At 32.9% G+C, this 22551-nt stretch overlaps 1 protein-coding gene, 1 long non-coding RNA gene and 1 pseudogene across 2 annotated transcripts; all 3 read left to right on the forward strand.

The window, feature by feature from the left end:
- The first annotated feature begins 5177 nt into the window (after positions 1-5177).
- LOC145804679 (hyoscyamine 6-dioxygenase-like) lies at positions 5178-10452 on the forward strand. Its single transcript, XM_082899440.1, has 4 exons — positions 5178-5529; positions 7570-7817; positions 9223-9541; positions 9990-10452. The coding sequence occupies exons 1-4, from the start codon at positions 5332-5334 to the stop codon at positions 10248-10250; spliced, it is 1026 nt and encodes a 341-aa protein (XP_082755566.1). The 5' UTR covers positions 5178-5331; the 3' UTR covers positions 10251-10452.
- Positions 10453-16316: 5864 nt separating this feature from the next.
- LOC145804680 (pentatricopeptide repeat-containing protein At1g06143 pseudogene) lies at positions 16317-17925 on the forward strand (annotated as a pseudogene).
- Positions 17926-18055: 130 nt separating this feature from the next.
- LOC145804681 (uncharacterized) lies at positions 18056-22328 on the forward strand. Its single transcript, XR_014346928.1, has 3 exons — positions 18056-18294; positions 21496-21791; positions 21932-22328. It is a non-coding gene; the product is annotated as an uncharacterized LOC145804681 (long non-coding RNA).
- The last annotated feature ends 223 nt before the right edge of the window (positions 22329-22551 follow it).

Genomic DNA, 22551 nt, shown 5'->3' on the forward strand with positions numbered 1-22551 from the left:
CCCCTAAACTTCTAATAATAATATAAAATAAATTATATATTTTCTTAACGGTGATTAAATAATATTAGTATAAATTTTACAGAATAATTAAAAATTTGGATTGTTTTACAATTGTAACAACCTAGATTTTTAATTATTCCGTAGAATTTATACTAATATTATTTAATCACAGTTAAGAAAATATATAATTTATTATATATTATCATGTGTAATTTTTAAAACAATATAATTATTAAAATGTTAGGGGTCAAAATAATAATAATAATAATAATAATAATAGATGTGATAGTAAAATAAATAATTAATTTTATGTTGGTATACGATAAAGTGTAATTTAATTAACAAATAGTATCAGAGCAATGGTTTATTAAAAAAAAAAAAGAAGTCATCATTGGAGCATAGGACACACGCACATTTAGGAAGTAGGATAACGGGTAATTAGTACCTAAATATTATATTTTATTACTCGATTTAATTATGTTATAATTTTATATGATTATATATATATTTTTTTGTGTGTACATAATTTGTGAAGGATAATAGATATAATTTATATTTGTTATAACAAAGAAGGAAAAGAAACAAAGGATGTCAGGCTCAAGCACCCACCAAAATTATAATATAATTAAATGCATATAATTTTTAGTTCAGTATTCAAAAAAAAAATTATTTTGAGGTTTTTTAAAAGTGGGTTCTAATTATAAAAATACTAATTTTGAAACTATTTCCCATCAATGAAAAGTTCATCTCAAAATTTTTAATTCTTGCATATAATTCTGTCATTATGTTCTCATTTTTATTTATTTTTATCGTAAACAAAACGAGTGAAAAGTTTTTAAAGTCGCTTATTATTTTTTATTTTGGCCCAAAATAATTTTTGACAACTAGACAGTGAGTTATTTTTGGTAAAGTTTTTTTTTTGAAGTAATATTTTCTATTAGATTAATTATCTAATATATATTTATCAAAGTGCGCAGCGGATAACTTACATATGACAAATTTTGAGTACGAAATTTTAAAAGGAGGGAAGATTGTAACAATCTAAATTTTTAATTATTCTGTGAAATTTATATTAATATTATTTAATTACAGTATGGAAAATATATAATTTATTATATATTATTATTAAAAGTTTAGGAGAATAATAATAATATTGATAATAATAATAATAATAATAATAGATTTGATATTAAAATAAATAAATAATTTTTTATTAGTATATGATAGAGTGTAATTTAATTAAGAATTAATTAATTTATATAATTATATTAAAATATTAAGTTAAAATATAATTATCTTAGATATTTATTAAACGATAAGTATAAATCTACAAATTAATCAACGAATCTACGGAATGATTTGGGCTGGCCACGTGTTGGCGAGAGAATGGGTTCTCCTCCCTATTTAAGGAGAAGCGGGTTCACCTGGGCCAGAAAAAAAAGAAAGAAAAGGACAAGAAAGGAAAAAGAAAAAAAAAAAAAAAAAAAGAAATGAGAGAAAGAACGAAATGTGAAAGAAAGGAAAAAAAGGAAAAAAAAAAAAAAAAATTGAAAGGGTTTTTAGGCTTCGTTTTGCAAGAGTTAAATAGGGTTTTTTTAGTTATTTTAGTTACAAAAGATAAAATAAGTTATTTTAGCCATAAAAAATAAAATATCACATCTAACCCATAATCATTACATTCTTCTCTCACAAAAAAAGTTACAAAAACCAAAAAGCCTTTCCCAAATCAAACTTTTTAGCCCAGGCTAAAATAGCCAAAAAAAACCAAAAAGCCAAAAAGCCAAAATGCCAACCCACTTCCCAAACGGAGGCTTAGTAATGGAAAGAAAGAATAAGGTATTAAAATTAAAGTGAGTTATATTATACCTTGAGTCACCCTAATGTATTTTACGTATATTTTGATATACCATTATTTATTTTATAGAAGTTATGTTTTATAAATTATTATAAACTATATTAATAATTTGATTACGTGGATTATTTTTTTAACCTTATTTGCTAAAATGAAACTTATGGATATGTTTGTTTATATTTTAAAGAATATTTGATTTTGACCTTATAAACAATTGTGTTTTGTAAGTACCACCACGAGAGTCTCACGCCTTGGGAGACTTAAATAACCATTGGCCTCTGTTTGACCATTTTGTGGTCCTCTGTTTGTCATGGATCCATTGACCTCTGTTCTGTGCGGAGCAAAATGCTGTGCGGAGATAAGTGCTACACTATTGTAAGAGCCACCTCTATAGTCCATACGAGTCACCTCTTAAATCCGTACATCTATTCTGTACAGAGCAAAGTGCTGTGTGGAGATAAGTGCTACACTATTGTGGGAGCCACTTCTATAGTCCGTACGAGCCACCTCTTGAGTCCGTACCTCTATTCTGACTGTCACTTCAGTGACCTCTGTTCTGTTATGCACCGTGGTTATGGTTATTTACTTACATAATCTCAGTTTTGCTACTTAAAGGATTATTGTTCCGACTAAGTTATCTTAAATGTTTTGGCCAAATTAACTATTCATGGTGTGGGGATATATTTTCTGAGTACCAACACGTGGCCAAGGTGACGCCGACGTGTCAACCAAGGTGCCACGTGTCCTGGTTTGTTATGCCGAGGTCATCTCAGATAGGCCGAGGTTACCCCCGAAGATATCGGAATCCGAGATAAGCGAATGAGGGGCAAGAGTCCTAGAATGAGAGAAGACTTCAATTTGTATTAAGATAAGACTCTTAGAGAGTTTATCCTAATCTTACTAGGAGTCCAAGATCAGCAGTAATCCTGAGTCCATAGAAGTTAGGCTTCTATTAGGACTAGATTTATGTTGGCTATAAAAGAGAGGCACCCCCATGAGTCTAAGGTATGCTTTTGATACTCAAGCTTGTGAGTTTAGTACTTAATTTATCTTTGAGAGATATACTGACTTGATCGTCGGAGTGCCCCCGGGTGGACGAACCACAGCCGGAATTTTCTCTTTCTGTTGCAGGTCAGCCAGGTGCCATCTATTCTGTCAGTGCTCTCTAGCTGGTTACTAAGCGGGCAGCGTGGTCAGAAAATCACTCACACAATTTGGCGCCGTCTGTGGGAAAGAAAGAAGAATAGATGGCCAATGACAGACAGAAGGATCAGATTGGAGACAATGCTCCTGTTGGGAGTGGGAGACCTATCAACCTCGATGTTGAACGGGATGACCGCAACACAGAAACTCGTGACCAGAGTCACGGAGTGAAAGACACCGGCCAAAAATGTGACGCACCAAAGACAACAGATCGAAGCGGATACTACAACGAAGATGACCTCCAGGTATGGAAGAATAGATACCTGTGGAGGAACGAAGACCCTTCTAAAAGGGATGCAAAGACAGGGTGCATAAGCGCTCCCAAGGAGATAACATTCAAGTATAGAAGAACTCATCCTAAGTGAGCAGATCCCGGATTCCAGAAAACAATGCAATTTAGAAATAGCTTTTGAAAAGTCTCAGATGCGAGGCTGCGGATTAGACACACATAACACTTTTATGATATTTTTCTATGTAAATATCGGTCTTTTTGGTCAATATATTTTGTAATAAAAATAGAAGCTCCAATGATTATTTTGGTACCCTTATTTAAATTTTACTTCCGCTCGCGTTTATTGATTTGTTTAAGATTTGGCCGGAGGTAATTTCAGTTACTGGCTATCACGATGCTTAACCCTTGAGTACGGAGAGCGGGTCGTGACAATGGTGAGTTTGATTTGTATTTTAAGATAAATTTTTAAAAAAAGTTTTGGGAAACAGTTTAGAAATTTTTTTGGTTTGCTTGGTTATATATTTTTAAAATAATTTTGGAATTTGGGATAATTTTATATTTTGTTATAGTTGAATAGGTGCTTGTTTGGGATAGTCTATAAAATACAAAAAGTCAAAAAATTATTAAAAAAATCAAAAAATTATCACTATTTACTAAAAAAATACGAAAAAAAAAGAGTACGCAAGCCAAGTACAACAATGAACTTGTACTATACACAAGCTAAGTACCCTCACCGTGCAATGCACTATGGATGAGGCTTCCCTCCAATCCTTCATTAGACTAGAGAGTATTGTTGGGCCTGTAGGGGCTCACCATGGGTCCTGTTTCGATAATCCGAACCGTTCAATGTGTAGAACTCGTCGAGTACTATATGTCTGTAAAAAATTAATTTGATCGGATATCGATAGCTATATGATCAAATTATATTTTTTTAGCTGTTTATTTTTCACCGTCCATTTTTTTTATATACAAAACTAATTTGATCACATAGCTATCGATATCCGATCAATGTAATTTTTTACAAGCATATAGTACTCGACGATTTCTACATATTAATCGGTTTGAATTATCGAAACAGGACTCGTGGTAGACCCCTCCAGTCTGATGAAGGACTAGAGGAAAGCCTTATCTTATATATATAACCTGAAGCATGTCTGCCCTCACCATACAATTCAAAGCAATCCGTACAAGTTTCTTCAATAGTCACTATCTTCACTGTCACTATGCATAAGGCATAGGGATAACACGATAATTTTGTTATTTTATATAATGTTTTAATACATATTTTTTCATAAAAAGTCAAAAAATTATTCCAAACAATCATCTTTTTTTCATCTACTTTTTTATCTAAAAATTCAAAAAGTATATTTATATAATTCATCCCAAACAATCCCATATGTGTGAGAAAAAGTGATTAAGAGGAAGAGAAAAGAGAAAAAAAAAATAATTAATTAATATGTAACAGAAAAAAATAATTTTAAATTTTTTAAAAAAATATATGTAACCAAACACATTTTTTAAAAAATGTTCTTTCAAAAAAAACATATTTCAAAATAGGTGGGCTCAAAATTTCTTTCTCAAGTCAGACACGCGCATAAGAAAAGTGAGACTTGAATTGTATGGCAGAAGAGATTCAACTGTACACGACTATAATAATAATAAAATGAGCTCAGCGCTTAGCTCAGCTCATTTTAGACAAATAATTTGAAAATTTGATAAAAAGTAATTTTTAATTTTTTTAATTAATATTTATTCATGATGTCAAATTATAATAAAATGATCAAACTACTCTTATTTAGTTTAAAATATTTATAACTTCACTCATATAACACATTTTAACCCATAAAAAATAAAATTATAATTTCATCATTGCCTAAAAACTAACTTTCCATATAAAAAAAAAAAACCAAGTTCTAACCTTTACTACAAATAAAAAAATAAAACTAAAAGTCAACTTTCAAAACAAGCCTTTATAAAGAACATTTGTCTCTCCTTGGAAACAACCCAGAAAGAGGCAAGTGAGAGTGAGAGAGAGAGAGAGAGAATGGAAAAACTCATTTCAAACAGGTGCAACATTGTTGAGTCGGTGCCGGAATCTTACATATTTCCACCAGAAAGAAGACCAGGAAATCAAGTGGTTCCTCCATGCAATACCATCCCAGTGATTGATTTCCAAGGACTCCATCCCATGGAATTGCAGCACCAAATCATGAAGGCTAGCCAAGATTATGGATTCTTTCAGGTCAGCTCATTATTCATATATTTTATTTTTCTTAGTATTTACCTGTAATGATTGAATGAACTTGGTTCATCTGTAGTCCTAATAAAAGGGTGCTGCCCATTTTAATAATTTGATCCCTTTATTTTTATTTTATGTGTAGATGATCAATTTAATGATAACTGTATGATTTTCATCATAGTTGTTCAAATAAATGGACAAGAAGAATGATTTCAGAACTATGCTACATATTCTTTTAAAAAAAAATATGATCAAATTATATAACTATGTTTGTCGGACCAACTTGATTTTTTTAACAGAAAATTCATGTATAAAGACTTGGATTCAGAACAAATTGGATGATTGAAATGAGAGAGCTAAACTAGACAGATCCAGTTTTTAGAGAAGCTTATTGCTAATTGAACGTGCTGGTAGTAGTCCTTCCCAAATATAGCAATCAGAATTTAGACTAATTATAACTTCAACTTCAAGGATTCTCTTCGATACATATATTCAGGAATAAAATTATTTGCACATGTACTTGAAAGTTTGCGGGAAAAAAAAAGAAAATAATAATTATTTAAAAAATAATTTTTCAAAAAAAGAGCACTACTTGATTACACAATTTAAAATATCTCAATCCAAACATGTAGCGATCCAAATGTCTCGCCTCCAGAGTGATTCGCCTTGCATCATATTTTTGTGTGTATTTTTCAACCGACTTACAAAATTCTAATGACTAATTTTTGTATCAAATATGTCTGATATATATACACCACATATGATAGAGTTTGCATATAGTTGAGATGGAATCTCTAGCTTTTAGTTATGGGGATAAAAATAAAATATATATCTTTTATCTTGAATTTGCAGGATACAACTTATCCAATTTTTCATTTAATTATCTTTTAAATAGATAATATAGAACTTTCACTAATTGTAATAATATCCATCAACACATTACAATTGAACCCCTAAAAGCAGAGAATTATAAGTGAGGCCCTTTCTTACAATTAGTCACAAACTTCCTTGCACAAAACTATATTCCACATGAACTATTAGGTATGGACAAATTTATCACTATCAACAACCCTAGCTCAAATAGGTGAACTCTAAATTTTTCTTTATTCTAATTGAACCCCAAAAGCAATTTCCAAAAATGTACTTTTATAATTATACATGTACAAATAAAAATATTTTTATGAAAAAGTATCAACCGGTTTTCCTTTGGTCTAACGTTCCATGTGCTTAATATAAATCAATTATCACTCACATAACCTAACATGTCCGTGTATAGCCTTTGGTTTGACGTCACCGATTGACAATATCAAAGTTAAATGAATAATTAATTAATTTATATAAGCCTTTCAGGTCAAAGGAAAATAAGTACATTGTAATAGAACTATATTTTAAACTGACAGTGATCATTCCATAGGTGCTCTCAAAATTGATCTTGTTCAGTGCATATATTTATTGCATAACATCCACCTATTTGTCTAAGGTCACCACCTCAATGATGGAGTTAATCACTCTATCATATAGCAAGTGTAGGCCATAGTAGTGCGACGCCTAATTAACACCCATAGCCTAGAATATTAATTGGGTTTACAAGGCACCAAAAAATCATGACTCCCAACTTTTGGTTCATTAACCATTAGCATGTTTTTCTACAATGTTATCCAAGGGACCTTATGTTCACATCATATGTAACATTAAATATAACATTACCCATAATAATATACAAAATTGTAAAATAAAATGCTAAGCAATTTATTTAATCAGTTAATAAAGTCAACAAATTGAATTTTGAGGGTACAAATACTAACCTTCTATATACAAACAAGACACAAGTGGGTGAGTTGAGACCTAACATCTTGTGTCTTGTCTATGAACTATTTGGTGAATGGCTTTTGCGCATGGAGCACAGTTGCATTCTCATTTGAATGATTTGAGTCTCAAGATTTTCATATTTTAAGATTTTTGTCAACGAGTGAGAGAAATTCCATACACACAACTATTACTGTTTCAAGGATAATTCTAATAGTAAAAAAAAAAAATTTGCAGTTGATTAATCATGGGGTATCATTAGAGTTAATGAAGGATGCATTGATAGTGGGGAAGGAAGTGTTTGAGTTGCCCGAGAAGGACAAGGAGAAATTCTACTCTGTGGATCCAAAACAGAATTGTGGATTTAAAACAAGTATAGACTATAACAATGAGAAGGTTCATTATTGGAGAGACAATTTCCGCCACCCTTGTCACCCAGTGGAGGATCATATCCACCGTTGGCCCTCCAATCCTCCTCGATACAGGTAAGACTATAGACACAAAATCAATCATATAACTAATCATATAAAATAATCATGGTATACATATCATATATGGCGATTCCCATCATAAAAGATACAATTTTATTCATTATTCTACTTGTATTTTATGTGGTTGATTCGGTGGTGTCAGTGCTTTGTCCATATACAACTTGAGTTGTAGGTTTGTCACTCTTTTTAACTTTTTCTAAAAATCACTGATATATGCTCAGATTAAAATTTGTAGCTTATTACAGTTTTAACAGTATATCCATCCGATATGCACACAGCTAATATATATACTCCTATGTTATATAATTTTTAATTTGAGCAATTTCAGTGAGCTGCTACAATAAGATATCTTCTCCAACTGCGTGGCAAAAATGGTTTGTGTTAACACTGTTGACCTAAGAAAGTTTTGATCTAATGGTTTGGATGTGAGAATCTAACATACAAAAATAAACAATGATTTGGATGTCGCAAAATGACATTTGCCCTAGTGGAGTAACATTTGTACTGGTAATGTAACATTTGCTAAAATTTAACATTTTAATACTACAGCATTTTTTTTTTTAGATTGTCAACAAAAGAATTTTTCACCGGTGATTATGTGTGGTGGAGTCAACCGACTGATAGTAGTAGCCAACAGTGGTTATTTTCATAGTGGAAACTTGTGTATGGTATTTTGCTACTGTAACATATCAAATTATAATTATGTTAGGATTATTTTAGCACTAACTAGTGGAGTTTGTTCCTATAAACCCAAATTAGAGAATCTCTGGGGGTGTCCTAAAACATCCACTAAAGTCAAAATTAGGAAAGAGTTCCATTAAAACATCTCCAATATCTATCATGCTACCAAATTATATCATTGTCAAAACTTACACCAAATTTGGGCAAAAAAATGAAGAATGTCAAAATGTCTTTTGATGGGTCTACAAATATTATTTTGTCAGGTATTTTGTGGAAAAGAAAACAATTGACAGTGGTTTTATTAGAGTAGAATTGTCAAATTATAATATTGAAATGTTAGATGTCAAAATTTGAGTTTTTTTATTATTTTTTTGTCGGATTCAAAATTTGACTTTGATGTTGCTCTTTGGTATCAACTACCGGAGATTCTCTCATTGCATTAGCACTAGCAGACACAATATTACTATCAATACTCCTCTTTGATCATGACAAATTTACGGATTCAAATCACCTGTCCCTCCATGGATTCAGATCACCTGTTCTTTTTCATGTACCTATCCCCTTGAATTTGATTGGTTTATAGGATCACTTTTGATGACATGGACAACTCTATGAACCAATAAAACATAATAGGACAGAGAAGGGAGTATAGAAAGGAACATGTGATCTTGATCTTGATTCCAAATTTACGCTTTTTATTGGGCTTTTGTTTGCGCAGAGAAGTGTTTGGACGTTATTCAATTGAGGTGAGGAAACTTGGCTTGCAAATCTTGGATCTGATTTGTGAAGGGTTAGGACTTGAATCAGGATACTTCAGGGAAGGACTGAGCCAGAATCAGTTGATGAGTATTAACCATTACCCAGCATGTCCAGACCCAAGCTTGGTGTTGGGATTGCCTAAACATGGTGATCCTTTCCTTCTTACCCTTCTTAACCAAGGGGAAGTGTCTGGCCTTCAAGTCTTGAAAGATCAACAATGGCTTTCTGTTGAGCCACTCCCTAATGCCTTTGTGGTTAACATAAATCACTTGTTACAGGTATTTTCTCTCTTTTCCCTTTATCAATCAACTCTATTGTTGCTTCAATGGGCCACATATTCCATCTCATGCTTTATATCACTTGGCACCCTTGCACTTTTATTAAATCTCACTTTACTTTCTTTACTTTAGCATTGAATGCCTTTATACTTTTATCAAAATCTCACTTTAACTCCTTATACTTTTAGTACCCTTAGTTTCTCGGTCAATTTTTTAGACGAAATTATTCAACTGGAGCGTAAAGTATAAGGGTTCAAAGTGTAATTTTTCTTAGAAAAAAATTAACGGAATTGAAATTTAATTTAAAGTGTTGTTTAATTTAAAACAACAACAACCAAAGTGAAATTTAAGTCAAACCATAGTAACGCAGAGTATAGTTTAACCATTTTATTTTTAATGACATTTTTGGTTAATAATTAAAAAGAATATATATCATGGTATTTTGTAGATAATCAGCAATGGGAAGCTGAAGAGCGCAGATCATCGGGTTGTGGCAAGTTCAGTTGAGCGAACAACCGTAGTAAGCTTCATCCAACCTGGTATTGATAGCTGCATCGAACCTGCGAAATCACTGGTTAACGAATCTAGTAATCCCCCATTATATAAATCTTTCACATTCTCAGATTTCATGACCACCTATACCACTGCTCTTTTTGAAGGCAAAGATGAGCTCGAGCATTATATGATCATCCCATCTCAAGCATCATGATGCTTCTGCAAATAAGCACATTGTTTCCATTGGAAAACTGTTGAATCCATGATTATTCCTGCATCTATATCTCTATATGGTAGAAATAATGCTCTCTTTGGATCTTGCAAAACATGGCAAACAAAATAAATGATTGTACTTTTTTTACTATTGTTTTCGGGTGAATAATAAATAAAAAAGATTCATGTGTTGTTTTAGTTTATTTGGTTTGTATTTTGACAAATAATCTTGGGCACTTGGAGGTCATAATTAGTTTTGAAAGTTTTGAAACAATGGGCTCAAATTCTATTATTTTATTGTTATAAGGATAACTATAATTTAAAACATCATATTACTCTCAACTATAATAATAGTTGCAGGAAAAATTTATTGTGATAGTGAAAATTTTCTAACTTTGTACAATTTTAATAGATTTAGTAAGTGAAAATTCTCTAAACTAATTTAGACATATTTCTCTCATTTTTTCACAAATTTGACATAATTACACGGATCTCTCTTTTAGTAATGTTAAATGGATCGACACCATAGTTTTAAATCGCGGTATCGGGTAACGTAACGGTATCGGTCGCGGAGTATCGGTATCGGTAGTATCGACCGGTACGTATCGGGAATCGGGTGTCGAGGCCGTGAAATTTTAAAAATCATTAACAATCTCTCTAAAACTCAATTTTATGCATTTTTTAACTTTTTCAGACTTAATTTATCAAATTTTTATCAAAATTTTGATATGTAAGAGCACTTTTAACCTTGATTTTGATTTCAATATTTATTTTTCTTGCCTTTTTTCCCTTGCTTAACTGAGAAAAATATATATATATATATATATATTAATATAAACAGAGGTATAGTTGCTGAATGTCTTTTTGCCTTTAAAAAAATATATTTTAAATGATAAATTATGCAACTTGCAATTTTCTTTCTATGCTCTGTTTGCTGAATGTCTTTTTTCCCTTAAAAATGATAGATTTTTTTTAAAGCCACTGTCTTTTTGCCTTTATATATATATATATATATATATAATATAATATAATGCCTTTTGCCACACGTCAAGAATGTCTTTTTTTCCCCTTGTTTATATTAATATTTTAATAAAAATGGCTTAAAACTAAATAATGGCTGAGCTTTCCAAGGGCTGAACTGAAGCAGCTACAAATGAATAAAAAATAAATAAAACTAAACAATGGCTTAAAAGGGTATAACACAGTGGCTTAAAAAAAACTTTAGACACTGGCTTTAAAAAAATCTATCCTCACTCTCTCTCCCTCTTTCTCTATCTCTAAAAAATGCAGAACGGTGGCTTACAAAGGCAATTACGAAACAGAAAAAAAAAAAAAAAATGCAAAACACAAATTGAGCATAGAAAGAAACTTGCAAGTTGCATAACTTCTGTGGTTGCCCACTATTGTTAAAGCTCCACCCAAGAATATAGTGGTTGGTTACTAGTAAATAGTCCAGTAGAAGAAGAAAAACCAGCATACAAAGAATCCAAAAGAATTGAAGAAATATTGATGTGTTGACAAGAGAGGTTGGTCTGGTTTTGGACTTCGAATAGGAGCCAACAACTCAAGGTGAACAACAGAACAACAACAACAAATAGAACCAGAAGCAACAAAACAGAAACAGAGCATAAAACAGAGCACAATTTCATCCGTACCGGCTGTATCGGAACTGTATCGCTCCATGTATCGGATTCAGGCCGATACGTATCGGGAATCGGATGATACGGCTGTGAATTTCTCTCCCACCGGTATACCGGTCCATATCCGAATCGGCTGTCCAATTTTCCGGTACGAATCGGCCGGTACGGTACGTACCGGCCGACATTTAGAACTATGATCGACACTAATTCAGATAATACGAAAATACAAAAATAAACAACGTGGCATTTCATGTAAAATAGGTGAAAATATCTTTTTTTCATCCATATAACTGACAAATTATTAATGAAAATGGAGGTAAGCAGGTGACTTTGGCCAAAGCTAGTAAAGCTGCCACTCTGGGCTCCCAAAAATTGAGCCAAAAAAAGCCCCACTTTTCTTTTAGTTATTATACTAGTAAAAAAAAAAAAAAAAAAATAAAATCTCTGAATTTGCAAAGCCTCAATAAAGTTTGGTTAAAATTTAAAATTAATAGTTGATTGATGTGGTGAATTACTTAAAACAAAGGAATGATTGTTTTTACTGGTAAAAATTAAAAAATCGATTGATATGATGAATTATTTTAAATTAATGGATGGTTGTTTTTGAATAGATTGCGTAGAAAATACGATTAATTATAACGGTTACATTTGTTTCCAGGAAAGAATCTTTTTAAATTTAAAATTGATTGAATTTTACCTTGGTTAGCTGTGTCACAAAAAAAGATCTAATGTATTAGCAATTAATCAAGGGGCATTGACCCATAAATCCTAAAATTAGAATTTATAGACTAACTAGTCCCATAATTGTTTTAATGAATACATAAGTCCTTGTTTATGTAAATTGACATATTTATCACTGTTTTTATGATATGGTCAATTTGAAAATTCTCTCAATTTTAGTATGTCACATTTCAAAAAAGTAAATTAAAGGATTTTTGTACTCATATTGCTGGTTTGGATAAATCTCATTTCATATTCAATCTATCTAAATCTGAAGATTCTCTTTTTTAATTTTAGTTGTTTATGTCACATTTCAAAAAAGTATACTAAAAAAAATTTCATAGTCACATTGTTAGTTTGGACAAGCCACATTCCACATTCAATCCATCTAAAATGCAGCATTCCCATTATAGAAATCAACTCTTATGCCACATTTCAAAAATCATATTAAAAAAAATAAAGAAAAAAATGAGCCTAGCAATCAATAAGGATAAAAAAGTCTTAATGCGACACAATAATATATTAAATAGGTTCTCATAGAAAATGTTTTCAAATGATCAGGACCTACCGATCTATTAAAAAAGAGGGAATTCATAGTATACAAAATTTTGAAGTCGGATTTTCAAGTAAATTTCCCTTTAATGAATTAAAAATGATTAGTTAATAAGTTGAATTATGCAAGTTTGATCAACAATTTTGTAGATAAAAATATGAAAAGAGTGATATTTAAGTATACAGTTTGTTCACTTTTTACTTAGTACTTCAGCTTGAATTATTTTAATTTTTTTATTTATTGTAAATTTTTTTATATATTTAAATAAATTTTAATAATTATATGTATTGTAACGCCCTCAAAATAATAACATTAAATCCATCAAATGAGACATTCATTGACATATGAAATAACCACATTCTTCTATTTATCAGAGTTCCATTACAAAAGTATTACATGTTAACAACAAAAGCAAAATGCCTTACGGGCTTACAGCTTTCCAAGTTAACACTTGGTTATAACAAAAGAATACTAACTCGTTTACACATTAAGCCCTTGGTTTGAATTTACATGTAATACATCAAAAATAAAACGACAAAAGTATGTCCGCCTCTAGCCTCCCAAGCTATGTCCTTGGAGGTGGCATGCTACCTATACCTGAAAATGATATTCCCATATAGGGTGAGCCACAGCCCAGTAGAAATACACTAAACCAACCATGAACAATGACTAAAAGATTAGCAATTGATAGATGGCCAACACTGATACATTCACATAAATCACATATTTAGTCATACGACTTATGAATCCAAATTACTTTTCATTTTCCCTTTTTCAACAGATAAGCATATTAGCTCTATCATCATCTCAACAGATATGTATAAAAACTATATGCCACATTCACAGATAAGCATATAAGCTATATCCACATTCTCAACAGATATGTATAACAACAATATCCCACATTCACAGATAAGCATATAAGCTATATCCACACTTCACAAAGGTAAGCATAAGAGCTCTATCTTCACTTCTCCAGACAAGCATATGAGCTGTATCTACGGAGTTCATCCCCTATCTTCTCCCAACACCATCCGGTTTAGAGGTACATCCCCCATCTTCCCCTAAACCGCGGAGTACATCCCCCATCTCCTCCTCTACACATAACGTATACAAACACATTGGTTCTATATACAATCACTCAATACATACAGTTAATGTATTCTATCAACCGTCAAATTCCATGACACATTCCATTGATTAGTTTCCGTTTGCCTAATCATCATGCATTGTCTACAACAATCACGACTATCCTCCACCGATAGCCCAAATCAATTATTTCTAAACAGAAAATAAATGCACAAATGGATATTCAATCAATATTTCAATTCGGTGTGTGATAAACCATTCAACTACACCCTTTAACCCCATACATTTCCAATCTCAACAATTCCATTTCATTTCCTCATTTCTCACAATTAATTATCTCAATTAATCAACAATGTAATTAGGTCATTTTCCATAATTACCATTTCAACCCTTAGGTCCCATTTTCATCAACGATTCAACATTTATTTCCATTTCTCTATACCAAACATGCATCTAGGTTTATTATAAATAAAACCCGAACCTTTGTAAAATAACACAAAAGCCCCAAATCTTCACAAGATTACCAAACCAACCCCAACATCTCAAAATACCAAAATTTAAAGACAAAATCCATAGAGAGGAGTAGGATATCCCTACCTCAAATTCGGAGCCCCAAAGGAGAAGATGACAAAACCCAACGTGCTCCAAATCTCGAAATTTTCAGATTAAAATGTAGCCCTCGACGATCAACAACTTTTTTTGTAAAGGCCAAAGATGAGCAAATCACTCCTACTAGATCAAAACCTAGAGAGAAGGTAGAGTTCTAGAGTGAGAGGCTCAACAATGGTGTTTTTGGAAAAGTAAGAGAGAGAAGAGAAAGTGAAAAAGTGATTTGAAAGGTCAAAACACAGAACTTAAACCCAGTCGCCCCGCTCGAGCGTCAAACACCCCGCTCGAGCGTCACTCACAGACTCCCGCTCGAGCGTCAACAATCCCGCTCGAGCGGCGGATACACACTCCCAGAACTTTTACAAAACCAGGTCTCCGCTCGAGCTCCCAACTCCCCGCTCGAGCTTCACTCACACAACCCCGCTCGAGCGGCCAATACCACGCTCGAGCGTCCAACACTGCACAGGAAATACTGGATGGGTGCAATTCCCGCTCGAGCGCCAAAACCCCCGCTCGAGCGGACAGGTCAAAATCTGGGCAACTAGTTTTGGTTTCTAAACTCAACCAACCTGTAACAAACCGGCCCAACACATCCTATAACTCAAATACGAAGTAAAAGGATGTAAACAAGATAATAATCAACTACCGACATCCACAGACACATGTCCGGATCACTGTACAACAAGGGTAAACCCGGGATTGCTATATGTATGATCAAAATTTAAATACATATCTTTTTATCACAATTTTTTTTTCAATGTACGAGGTGTCCTATATTAAGAGTTCGCTTTGGACCCTCAAAATGGTAGAGCTAACCCTAGAGTTAAGTGTTATATAAATTAAAATCAAGAAAATTCAATTTAATTGTGTCAAAATTGTAGAGTTTATTATATTTATTTTTAAATATCAAGAAAATGTTGAGTTTTCATATAATTTTATTTTTTAAGGCAAAAATAATTTTTAAAAGGGTAAATTACACTTACACTCCTGAGATTTGGATCTAATACATATCATCCCTAACATTTGAGATATTACATTGACCCCCTGTCATTGTAATTATTTAAACGAAATTAACGTTGGTATCAAAATATATTAAATTCATATACTCTCTCTTTTCTTGTTTTTTTTGAATGGCACACTCTCTCTCTTCTTATTTTGTTTTTCTTTTTTTCTTTTTCTTTTTCTTTCTTTGTTTTACTTTTTTTTTTCTAATGTAATTTCGTCTGTTTTTTACCAAAAGTTTTACTTTTTATATAAATAAGAATTTGTGAAATGAGACTATTAACTACAGAGGTGGAAATATAATTTCTATAACGCCAACGGTGGATGTAATTAGTGTAATTTACCCATTTTAAAATAGGCTGCTTGAGTCGGCATTCCGAAATTGCCCTTCCTCTAAAATTAATTTTGCAGTGAGGACCACTCTCTCGCCATCTAGGCGATAACCGTGTTCAAAACTACAACCAACCTTAACTGTTCTTCGAACCCAAAACTCCATCCTGTGATTGAGCTATTGAAGACATGTTCAAGCTTCAAACACATCGAATCAACGTACGCCTTCATGTTCAAGACCAACGCAAACGACAACTGTTTCTTTATGAACCAATTTGTCACCGCTTGTTCGACCTTTCGTCGAATCGATTATGCACTTCTTGCCATTACCCAGATGAAAAAACCCAATCTGTTTGTGTATAATGCAATGATAAGAGGCTTTGTTCATTGTTCTTCTCTGATTCAAGCTTTACAGCTTTATTTGGAGATGTTGAGAGCCCACATTTGCCCCATTAGTTATACATTTTCGTCGATAGTTAAAGGTTGTGCATTAATATCAGCTTTTCAATTTGGAGAATCTGTTCATGGGAATAATTTGAAATATGGGTTTGCTTCACACTTGTTTGTTCAAACTGCTTTGGTTGATTTTTATTCAAGTTTGTGTAAAATGATGGAAGCAAGACAGGTGTTCGATGAAATGCCTGAAAGTGAGGTTTTTGCATGGACTACGATGGTTTCGACTTATGCTCGAGTTGGGAATTTGGGTTTTGCTCGAAGGTTGTTTGATGAAACGCCTGAAAGGAACTGCGCTTCGTGGAATACAATAATTGATGGGTATGTGAGAGTGAGGGATGTAGAATCTGCAAAGTTATTGTTCAATGAGATGCCCAAAAGGGATTTAATTTCTTGGACAACGATAATCAATTGTTATTAGCAGAATAAGCAATATATAGACGCGTTGGCCATTTTTAATGAGATGAATAGCCATGGGATCAGCTCTGATGAAGTGACCATGGCTACTATTATCTCGGCTTGTGCCCATATTGGTGCTCTGAACTTTGGAAAGGAAATTCATCTTTATGTAATGCAAAATGAGTTTGATCTTGATGTTTACCTTGGGTCTGCATTAGTTGATATGTATGCAAAGTGTGGGAGCTTGGATATATCCCTTTTGGTGTTCTTCAAGTTGCGGGGAAAAAATCTTTTATGTTGGAATTCAATAATTGAAGGGCTTGTTGTACATGGTTATGCAGAAGAAACATTGGCAATGTTTAGTAGGATGGAAGGGGGAAGATAAAGCCGAATGGTGTTACTTTTATTAGTGTTCTTAATTAGTGCCTGTATTCATGCAGGACTAGTTGAAGAGGGTTGTACGAGGTTCCTAAACATGACATGCGATTTTTCCATTCCTCTTGAAATTCAACACTACGGGTGCATGGTTGATCTATTGTGTAAGGATGGTTTGATCAAAGATGCATTGGAATTGATACAGTTCATGCGAATTGTGCCAAACTCTGTTATTTGGGGTGTTTTATTAAGTGGGTGTAAGCTTTACATGAACTTGGAGATTGCTCAAGTTGCTGTCAATAAGTTGATGGTTTTGGAGCCAAACAATAATGGGTGTTACACCCTTCTGGTTAACATGTACGCTGAATCAAATCGATAGAATAAGGTTGCAGGCCCAGCCCTGAGGGCAGGCCAAAGAGGCCTGCCCTTGGGCCCCTAGATTTGGGCTGAAAATAGGGCCCCAAAATATGATTTTTTGTTTTAGATATAAAAAAAAATCCAAATATAGTAAGCCCAATTGAACGTAGGGCCAAAAAAAATAATAATAAAACATATCATAATAGAGGCCCAATGAACATGGGCCCCAAAAACGTGAAACACATCAGGATATACCCACCTGAGCAGAATGAATTCACATGGGTCTTTGCATATTTGATGAAACACATCTTTGAGAAGAATGAAACACAGCACCTGAGAAGAATGAAACACATCTCTATCTCCTCCATATTCGATGAAACCGTGAGTCTTCTTGCATTGGACTGCTCTCTCTCTCTTCTTGCATTGGATTAATGAAGATGAAACCGTAAGTCTTCAGTCTTCTCCTCTCCTCCATATTTGACGGAAGCTGAGCATTAACGATTTTGGGCATCAAAACCGTGAGTCTCTCTCTCTCTCTCTATATATATATATATATATATATCACATTTAAATGGAGGAAGTTTTTGCCCAAATCTTTTCCCTAATTTGTTGCCCTAATTTTTCCCCTAATTTTCCTCTTAATTTCTTGCCCTATATAATTTGTTCTTTAAATTAGAAAATTACCTAATTTACGTGCTTTAGTGAAAGTCTATAATTTTTGTTGTGCTCTAATTCTGAAAGTATATTATTTGCAAAGATCAGTGATTATGAATTTGTGTGGATTTGTGATTATATAGAGTAGTCATGCCTCCTAGGAAGTATCTTTCTGGATGTGAAAAAAGGAAAAATAAGCAAAAATTAGAAAATTTTATTCAATCTCAATCGGAGCGCTTGATAAATTTTTTGGTGGCAAGAAACAAATAGAAAGTTCATGTTTGGTTAAGGAAGATTTGGTAATTGAAGAACTTAATCAATGTAATGAGAATAATAATGAAGATTTGGGTGTTGAAGAGCCTATTGAATGTTTGAATGAGAATGACAATGAAGATTTGGTGAATGAGAAAGCCACTGAAAGTGAAGATTTTAATGTTGAATATGGACCCTTAAATATTAATGACCCAAGTAATTGGGACAAGATTGATTAGAATTTCAAAGATTTATTAGTTGAAAGAGGTCCTATAAGAAGTAATGTTGTCAATTTTCCTAGAGATGACAAGGATAGACATTTCTCCTCTACATATTACATTCGAAATTTATCAAATGAATAGAAGCAAGATAGGAAATGGCTAGTATATTCAAATGCTTCAAACAAAGTATTTTGATTTTGTTGTAAGTTATTTAAGGAAGATGGGAACAAGACTCAGTTGGCTACTAATGGATTTAAAGATTGGAAGAATCTAGGTCACAGGCTTAGAAGTTATGAAACTAGCAATGAGCACATGACTTGTATGAGCAAATGGATTGAATTGGAAAAAAGATTGCAAAAGAATGAAACAATTGATAAAGGTGTTCAAGAACCAAGCAATAGGGAGAGAGAACATTGGAAAAAGGTGTTACTAAGGATAATTGTTGTTGTGAGAACTCTTACTAAAAATAATTTAGCGTTTCGTGGAGACAATGAGAAGATTTATTAAGAAAGAAATGGAAACTTTTTGAGTTTAATTGAAATGATTGCTCAATTTGATTCAGTAATGCAAGACCACCTTCATCGCATTGAAAGGAATGAAATTCATTACCATTATCTTGGTCACAAAATCCAAAATGAATTGATACAGATGTTAGCGGGTGAGATCAAAAGTACAATTGTGAAAAGAATCAAAGAAGCCAAATATTTTTCAGTTATTCTTGATTGTATTCCAGATGTTAGTCATGAAGAACAAATGTCTCTTGTAATAAGATGTGTGGATGTTTCAACTAATCAAGTAAAGGTGGGAGAGTTCTTTTTAGAATTTTTAAAGGTGGATGACACATCGGGATTGGGTCTTTTTAATGTACTTAAAGAGGTATTGTGCACACTCCAACTTGATATTGGTGATAAAAGAGGGCAAGGATATGATAATGGCTCTAACATGAAAGGGAAACACAAAGGTGTACAGAAAAGGCTACTTGAAATAAATCCTAGAGCATTCTACACACCATGTGGTTGTCATAGTCTTAACCTTACACTTTGTGATATGGCTAACTCTTGTCCCAAAGCTATCTCTTTTTTTGGAGTGTTACAACGTATATATTTATTGTTTTCATCTTCTACAAAGTGGTGGACAGTTTTCAAAGATCATGTGGAAGGTCTCAAATTGAAGCCATTGTCACAAACAAGGTGGGAAAGTCGCGTTGAAAGTGTTAAAGCAATAAGATATCAAGCTCCACAAATAAGAGATGCTTTAAATCATTTGGCAAATCTTGGTGAACCCCACAATACAAAGAGTGAAGCTGAGTCTTTAGCAACATATGAAATTAGGAACTTTAAATTTTTGCTTGGCATGATTATTTGGCACAATTTATTGTTTGTAGTTAACTCTGTTAGCAAAATATTTCAAAGGGAAGACATGCATATTGATGTTGCTATAATTTAGTTAAAAGGACTCATTACCTTTCTTGAAAAGTATAGAGAAACTAGATTTTTGGATGCCATGATTGAGGCAAAAGAAGTTGCTACTTTAATGGAAATTGATCCAGTATTTCGTGAAAAGCGTGTCATTCGCAGAAAGAAGCAATTTGACGAGAATGTTAGTGAAGAGGTGACACAGACTGCTGAAGAATCTTTTAGAGTTAATTACTTTATGTATATAATTGATCAAGCTCTTTCTTCACTTAAGAGTAGGTTTGAACAATTTCAAGTATATGAGGAAAATTTTGGATTTTTGTTTGATTTCAAAAAGTGAGTTCTACCAACAAGGAATGTTTGAAGACTTATTGTGTTAATCTTGAAGATTTTCTGAAACATGATGAACTTTCTGATATTGATGGGAGAGATCTATTTTCAGAGTTGAATGTCTTGAAAGAAGTTTTACCGGAAGGAATCCAAAGGCCAATTGAAGTATTAAATTATTTGAAAACAATGGATGGTTGTTTCCCAAAGGCATGGATTGTGTATAGAATTTTGTTAACTGTACCTGTTACAGTGGCCTCTGGAGAAAGAAGTTTTTCAAAGTTGAAGTTAATCAAATCTTACTTTCGGTCAACTATGTCACAAGAAAGAATGAATGGGTTAGCTTTGTTATCCATTGAAAAAGGATATGGTGGATAAATTTGATTATGCAAGCTTCTTTGGTGATTTTGCAGCTAAAAATGTGAGAAGAGTAATGTTTATGTGATATTTGGTTCAATTATAAACTGGATATTGCTAAACTATAAAGCAACAAAACCAGATATTTAGTTTTTTGAGTATTTGTAATGATTGCTTCCTATCTTAATATATGAAAATAAATTTTTATTTATAATTTTAATGATTATATGTGCAAATAAATTTTTATCCATTTATCCATCAACTTTTTTTTTTTTTCAATGTGAGAAAGGCCCCATTTCCGAAGGTCGCCTTGGGCCCCCTAAATCTCAGGGCCGGCCCTATAAGGTTGCTAAGATCAGATCAACCATCAAAGTACAAGGTGTAGAAAAAACATCTCCTAGATCCAATTGGATTGAAATGGATAGCAATATTCATCTGTTTGTAGCTTCTGATAAATCTCACCCTTATTTGGCCAAAATATATGTGGTGCTAGGTGAACTAAACGGGGCAGCTAAAGCTAGCTGGCTATCAACCTGAGGTTGGGTTTATGTAGTGGTTTGTTTTGAACAAAGGAAATGTCATTTGAAGACATTGTGTTTGTGAAGTAGATACCATTGGGCACTAGAGACCGGTTGGAGGCACGTGAGCAATTCAAGTTTTGGGATGGTTGCAAATAAGCATTTGTAGTTGTGGAAAATGCCGGTGAAGGATGGAAAACTACTTGAGCTGCAATGCTAGTGCAACAGAACTTGGATAAACAGATGCAACGTTGATCTCCATAAACACGTGGTACTTCAAATGATCTAAACTCACATCCTATCTGTATGTTCTCAGTTTGGCTATTGCTTTGATGATTTGTATCATAAAACTTGGACCCTGCCCATGGAATAGTTAGCTGACAAAATCTCTTTACTATTCAATTTTGACAGGAAACATAACGATGGTCCCACTAGTGCTGAGAGAGAAGAATGGCATGTCTTCACATACTTCCAAGGCTTGAATTCAAGGAGAAAATGAACTATGATTTATGAGAAGAGCACATATGATTTTGCTATTAAATTGAGAGACTTTGGTTATAGTGACTAAAAATTTCTTGGCTAACATGAGCTCTTAAACTAGAATTGTTGTTGCATAGGTGGGTTCAGGAAACAATTGACCAACTCTGTTAAGCCATGCATGTTCTCATATCTGTTTATGAAAATACCATCTATGAGTTTAAAACAGGAGGTTCTGAAGAGCTACTGCATAATGTCTGCATGTAATAGTTGTGTGATTAGAAGTTTTAATTTTAATTTAAGGGAAACAAATCTTCCCTTCTTCATAACATATCTATCTGCTTCATTTGTCGATGTGATTTACAGAGTCAAAATGTTACCTAATGTTTCATGTGCTTTGTCAAAATACCAGGCAGAAGCTAATTCAAAGTCTAATGCAATTAGTGGTCCAAAGATAGAAAGTAAGAGTGAAGATTGAATTACCTTTTGATGAAGTAATATCTTTGTGCTTGGGGCAATAACACGAGTTGCAACTGAGGGCTCATCAATTGCTG

The sequence above is a fragment of the Camellia sinensis genome, chromosome 12 (genome assembly GCF_055761805.1).
Source record: "Camellia sinensis isolate YWXY chromosome 12, ASM5576180v1, whole genome shotgun sequence".
In the NCBI taxonomy this organism is placed as follows: Eukaryota; Viridiplantae; Streptophyta; class Magnoliopsida; order Ericales; family Theaceae; genus Camellia; species Camellia sinensis.